The sequence below is a fragment of the Centruroides sculpturatus genome, unplaced genomic scaffold (assembly GCF_000671375.1).
Source record: "Centruroides sculpturatus isolate CEXI.00-Female unplaced genomic scaffold, Cexi_2.0 scaffold453, whole genome shotgun sequence".
NCBI classification, from domain to species: domain Eukaryota; kingdom Metazoa; phylum Arthropoda; class Arachnida; order Scorpiones; family Buthidae; genus Centruroides; species Centruroides sculpturatus.
In genome coordinates, this window is record NW_019384758.1 from 268,349 (window position 1) to 274,888 (window position 6,540).

The following is a 6,540-nucleotide window of genomic DNA, read 5'->3' on the forward strand; positions in this document are numbered from 1 at the left end:
TTTATTATAAATAATGTAACTGTTAAAGTTTAATTCTGTTCCATTAATAAGATGTTAATTTACTTACAGAATTAAAATATTATTAAAATTCCATTTTACTATTATCAATGCCTTAATTGATTTATTCAAAAATGCTACATACAATTTCAGCCAACTTTGTCTCTAATTTCTAATAATCAGCTGACAGATTAAAATGTGTTAGAATCATTGAGGAAACATTATGCATATCAATATAAATTTCTTTCTAAAAAATTAATGTAATAGCATAAGTCAGTCAGTCAAATAAATAAGAGAGACTATTACCAATAAGTTATTTATTAAAAACAAACAAATAAATCATTTATTATTTGTTTGTTTTTAATAAATAACTTATTGGTAATAGTCTCTCTTATTTATTTGACTGACTGACTTATGCTATTACATTAATTTTTTAGAAAGAAATTTATATTGATATGCATAATGTTTCCTCAATGATTCTAACACATTTTAATCTGTCAGCTGATTATTAGAAATTAGAGACAAAGTTGGCTGAAATTGTATGTAGCATTTTTGAATAAATCAATCAAGGCATTGATAATAGTAAAATGGAATTTTAATAATATTTTAATTCTGTAAGTAAATTAACATCTTATTAATGGAACAGAATTAAACTTTAACACACTTTCAAAAATCTTTGCTCATTATAGTTAGCTTCTGATAAGTATTTCACAAACAAAAGTTCAGCAGATATATCAACATGAAACACTGGTACTTAATTTTTTCTACTGACTTTGTATGGAAAAGGGTGAGAAAAAAATGACAGGATTATTAAAATTGATTTTAAAGAAATTATATGTATTTTACATTAGGATTTCTTTAACAATAACTATGAAATAAAATTTGTTGTGGCAGTTAGTATTTTTGAAATTTTTAATTGTAAAACAATTTTTCACAATTAGATATGTAGAATTTTTTAAATTCATTGTTAATTTAATATTTGTTTAATTATATTTTGTTTTTGTTGTTTTTTAAATTATTTCATTGTTAAATACCTGTTATATTGCTAAAAATACTCCAGAAATATTTCAAAGCTTAATAAAATTAATTTATTTGATATAATTAATTTGATCTTTTGAAAATAAAAACAAATATTTCTCCAATAAATTTGTTTTTATTTTAGGATTTATTTAATGGATTTATAATAAAAGTTATTTTTTTCTATTTGTTAAAAATAATAAATTTTAAGGCCTACAGTTAGTTATGACAGTATTTTTATTGGACTTCAAATGTTTTTGGAACAAATTTTTTAAAATTCTGTATTAATTGAGATGTTGAATAATGAATGTGTATGATCTAATACATCATACATTGGTTTCTTTTATTCAGATATTTTAAATTAATTAGGAAAATATTTTGTCCTTTATTTGAATTTATTTTAATAGCTTAAAAACTAAATTTTTGTGTCTATTTTAGATCATCAAGATCATCATATAGTTATTCTCGTAGTTCCTCTTCTAGAAGATCTTATTATTCATCTAGGAGGTATGTTTGTATCATGAAAAAACTAAATATTATTTCATTATATGATGATAATTTTTCTTATTAGTCATTCATATTCAAGTTCACCATCCCCAAGGAGACGATCGTTTTCACGTTCTCCTCGTAAGCCAAGAGCCAATGATAGAAAACGTCCTCCTGCTCCTTCACCAGTGTAAGAATTTCATATTTTATTTCAAGCATAAAAAAGGGGTAGGAAAGTTATTATTTTATTCTTTATTAGTATTCCATTGAAATCTAGGCCAAGGGAATTGCCTGCAGCTGAACCTAGAAAATATATTATTCCACCAGTCACTAAGAAACCAAGTGTTGCAAAAAAACCTGAAGCAGTAAGGTAATAATTTCTTAATTTATAAATCTTTTATTAAAATTTTTAACATGTTTAGTTTTTATAGAAATAATTTTTTTAATTACTTTTGAGGGTAGCATTTTAATTTAAAAAGTAAAAGCTATTTCTGTAAAAAAAAAAATAATAAAAATACTAGTACTGAATAAAAATGTTGTTTATTTCTTCCATTGCAAATCATAAATTCAGATTTTTCAAACACACAGATAGTAAAATTTAAAAAGAATTTTATAGGAAATTTGATACATACCTATTCATTACCTCTTAATTTGATTGAGGGACATAAGAAACAGTTCATTAGATCAGTTTGATTTATTGATAAAGTACTTGTAAACTTGAATTGATTTTTCAGTCTAAATTATTTCTGATTAATAATATTAATATAAGAAAGATCAGCATAACTTTTTGATTCTTTTTAGTATTTTATAAAATATGTAATTAATAATATTTGAAACTGAGTATTTGAAAAATTATTTCATAGTACAAAAATAAATTATTTATTTTTATACTTTCAAATTATTATGCTAATTATTATTAAGTGTTTTAAATTATAGCAATACTTTCAAATTAAGTGTATATAATTTGTACACAATTTAAAAAATAATAAAATTTTATTAAAAATTATCTTTGTAATCTTACATTATATAACCAAGAATAGTGAATTAAAAATATTTTTATACTTTTTTGTATCACTAGTTTGAGAGTTTTTTTATAGTAAATGAAATATTATTCAAAATGAAAATATATACAACTAATAATTCTAGAATAAATCACATGCGTTATTATTTATGAAAATTTTATTGAAAGTATGTATTTAATTTACATACATCTACCAAGTAATTTTAACTTAACTTCCTTACTAAATGCATAATTATAGAAAAAAAAGTGGCTAGGCACAATAAATGTGCAATTATATATAATCTTTGCATCGTTCATTTACGTTGTAAAAAAAATTTTATAATTTTCAGTGTCTTTTATTGTAGTATAATAAATTTGAAACTTGTTAGCACTTTCTTAATAAATTAAACTGTATTTTCTGAATAAAGTCATAAAACATCTTTAACAACTTAAACATTTTTGAAATTATAAACTATTTCTTCATAAATGTATCATTAATATTAATGGGTTAAAACATAAGAACTTTTTTATTTGTAGTAAAACACACTTGAATATTCTAATTTTAATATTGATGATGATGATGATGATGTAATATTTGAAACTGTCAATACAAACTGATGATCATCAAAACAAAAAAATATATATATAATTTATAGTTTCAAAAATATTTAAATCATTAAACATGGGATTTTTAAATAAAATTATCTTTATCAATTTAATTGTATTCAATATTATAATATCAAATGTGCTTTGAATATTTATAATATTTTGATAATTTTTTTAAATCTTAGAATATTATTCTAAATTATTGCTTTATTGGAGTACTAATAAAATAAAAATTTTATACTACTAAAAGTTTTGTTTTATTTACATTTTATATAAATTAAATTTCAAATTATTTTGAAGTATCAGTGAAAAATACTTTCAAAAAGAAATTTGAGAAATTACTTTTTAACTCTTAAATGAAAAAAAAATTTGTTTATATAAAAAACATTATTAAATTCTTATCATAGTTAGAATAAGTGTATAACTGCTGAAAGACATAAAATTTAATGATTTATTAAAAGACTGAGACTTCTTTTAAAAAAGTGTAATTATTAGTTGAATATTTCAAAAAATTCAAAAGTAATCAATCTCATGTCAGTTATCTGTGTTTTAATAATATAAAATTTTAGTCAACTTATTTTCTTTGATATATTTTCTTCCCTTGTTGTTCGTAGTCCTATCTACAAATTTCAAAAACGAATTTATATATAATCATTTTAAAATGTACTTAACTTTCAGTATCAGAATACATTACAAACATCATTAAACACTTCATACAACCTTAAATGAGAAAATTTTTAATCATATTTAATTCTTATTAGATTTTTTTTTATTATAAATTGCCTTAATAAATAATTTAAACATAAAAGTACTTAATCAGTAAATGATTTGATTTCATGAACTGATTCTTTGTTCATCAACACTAACTTTTATACATCTGCTACAAAAAAGATTAATATATTAAGTGAAATTAAATTTCAATCAGAGTAATGTTTTTTTAAGGGGATATCGAAGTCCTTCATTTAGTAGAAGTGAATCTAGCCATTCCATATCAAGATCACTTAGTAGGTAAGAGCAACATATTATTATTTTATTGTTCCCACTATGAAATAAAACCAAATAAAGAAAATAGTAATACACATATTCCCTTCTCTCTCATTTTAATATATAGCAAATGGAAAACTGCCAGGTAAGGACATGATTGATTTCCTTTGAATATTTGCATGATAGCATGAAGTATATTATCAGAGATATTAATATATTCTTTATTGGTGTGATTTTCTTTGAAACTACTAAGTAATTCTATAAGTTGAAACATTTTTTTACGTGGGTTAGATTACATTAGAATTCAAAATAATAGTGATTTTCTTAGGGAGTAACTTTTCCGATACTGATAGACACAAAAGTAATTTGTTAATAAAATTGCTAGGACAATAAATATGTGCTTAAAAATTTACAAAAAAAAAAAAAAATTGTTGAAGATAATTAAAATGTTTATACATTTTATCCTATATGTCTACAGATCTCAGGAATGTAAGTCTTACCATATAATTGACCTTTATTTGAAGGCTCTTATCCTAAGCCTCCAAATAAAACTTAATGTTGTCATAAGACTGCATTATATTCCTCAAGTATGAAGATGGGATAAAATATAAAGACATTTTTAATCTTTTTTTAAAATCTTTTAATGAATTTTTAAGTGTATAAAAAATAATTTGCATCATGTATGAGGATTTTTATATAAATATTTTTGAAGCTTATGTGGCTATTTAAACTAACTAATAAACAATAAACATTTAATTGTAACATCATAGTTATGCATATATAGGACACGATACTATTGTCAGAAGGAATTAAGATATTTAAGTTATTTTCTCTGCAGATCAATTAATTTTGGATCAGTTTAATGTCAGAATCCTTGAAAAGATAAAACAAATAACAATAATATTGTAATTGCATAAATTCCATTGGTGATGGTTTATTGGACAAAATGAGTATAACAGTTAAAATGAAATGAGTATAACAGTTAAAATGAAATGAGTATAAAATAGTTTAAGATTGTGTTAATTTGAATTGCAAAGTGAATGAATAGTTTGCATGCATTAATTCTTATATAAATTAAAATTAGTAATTTGTTGAAGAAAATACTCACAAAATGACTTTTGAATCATAATTATTTTAATTTACATTAATTTAATGATAATTTTAATGAATTTCTATAACTAAAATAAATAAAAAAAACATATATTCAAACATTTATTTTATAATTTTTCAAAATTTGATACTCTTTCTTATTTGTGTGGAATCATGAAATATTTCAATTTAATGTGATTTGAAATATCTGAATTAGTTTCTTGGATAATTTTTGATTAATTTGATCATTTAAGTGTCAAATTGATGTTAAGTCCCTTATTATGCTTTAAAATTAGATATGTGATAAAATTATTAAAATGACAATCATTTTCTTTTCCATTAGTAAACATGATTTCAGTTAAGAACATAGCTCATTAGTTTATATTTTTTTATAGATATAGTATTAAATTGATTTTTTAATGCAGGAGAGAGAAACATTTCATTACTTGATAGCTGATATAAGTGTGCAAACATAATTTGTCAAATTCATAAGATTTTAATCATTTCTCAGTAGGTGCAACATTTTTTAATAAGAGTACAAAGCAAAAATGGAGCAAGATATAATTTTAAAACTATTTTGTAAAATCGTAGAATAGTTAATTGATCTACATATATTTTTTACTTGATTTAAACAGAAATTAAAATTATTATTTATAACAGAAATAAAATTAATAAAATAAAATTATTTTATTTTATATTATTACACATTATTCTTGGTAAAGTGTAATAATCTGACTATTGAATAACTATTGGGTTGTTCAGAAAGTAAGTTCGTTTTTTTACCACTAGATGGATTGGTCATATTTTTCCTGCCATTTTCATTCTAAACCATATTATCATTATATATTTTGACAGTTAGCATTTTAAGGCTTATTTGTAAAAAATTTTGTTTATTTTTTGTGTCCCATCAAATATAGAAGATCGAAAGCAGCATTTTCGGCATATTTTGCTCTTTTATTACCAAAAAGGTAAGAATGCTGTTCAAGCGAGAAAAAGATTGTGTGACGTGTATGGAGATGTATTGACAGAACGACAGTGCCAAAACTGGTTTACAAAATTTCATTCTGGCAATTTCAATATTGAAGATGCACCACGTTCTGGTTGGCCAGTTGAAGCCAATGAAAAAGGTACTGATTGAACCAAACTGCCAAATAACAACACGTGAAATCACTAAGAGATTAAATTTGTCAAATTGAACTGTTTATGATTACTTGAAACAAATTGGTTTTGTTTCAAAGCTTGATATATGGGTTCCACATGTTCTTAAAGAGAGCTGCTCTTTTTGGTGGGATTTTAAGGAAATTTTTTTTTTTTGGTGCTTTTACCAGACAATTTAACAATTGATTTGAAAGTGTACTGCC

General features: G+C 22.5%; 1 protein-coding gene across 5 annotated transcripts in view; it reads left to right on the forward strand.

Annotated features, from left to right (window-relative positions):
* LOC111628737 (zinc finger CCCH domain-containing protein 18-like) overlaps positions 1 to 6,540 on the forward strand; it is a 70,223-nt gene that overhangs the window by 48,603 nt on the left and 15,080 nt on the right. For 2 of the 5 annotated variants that reach the window (XM_023372573.1, XM_023372574.1), the window contains exons 11-15: positions 1,453 to 1,521; positions 1,586 to 1,690; positions 1,760 to 1,870; positions 4,049 to 4,114; positions 4,218 to 4,235. In XM_023372573.1, coding sequence (XP_023228341.1) covers positions 1,453 to 1,521; positions 1,586 to 1,690; positions 1,760 to 1,870; positions 4,049 to 4,114; positions 4,218 to 4,235 — 369 coding nt within the window. The remainder of the gene's footprint in view (positions 1 to 1,452; positions 1,522 to 1,585; positions 1,691 to 1,759; positions 1,871 to 4,048; positions 4,115 to 4,217; positions 4,236 to 6,540) is intronic. The other 3 variants (XM_023372575.1, XM_023372576.1, XM_023372577.1) reach the window with 3 other exon arrangements.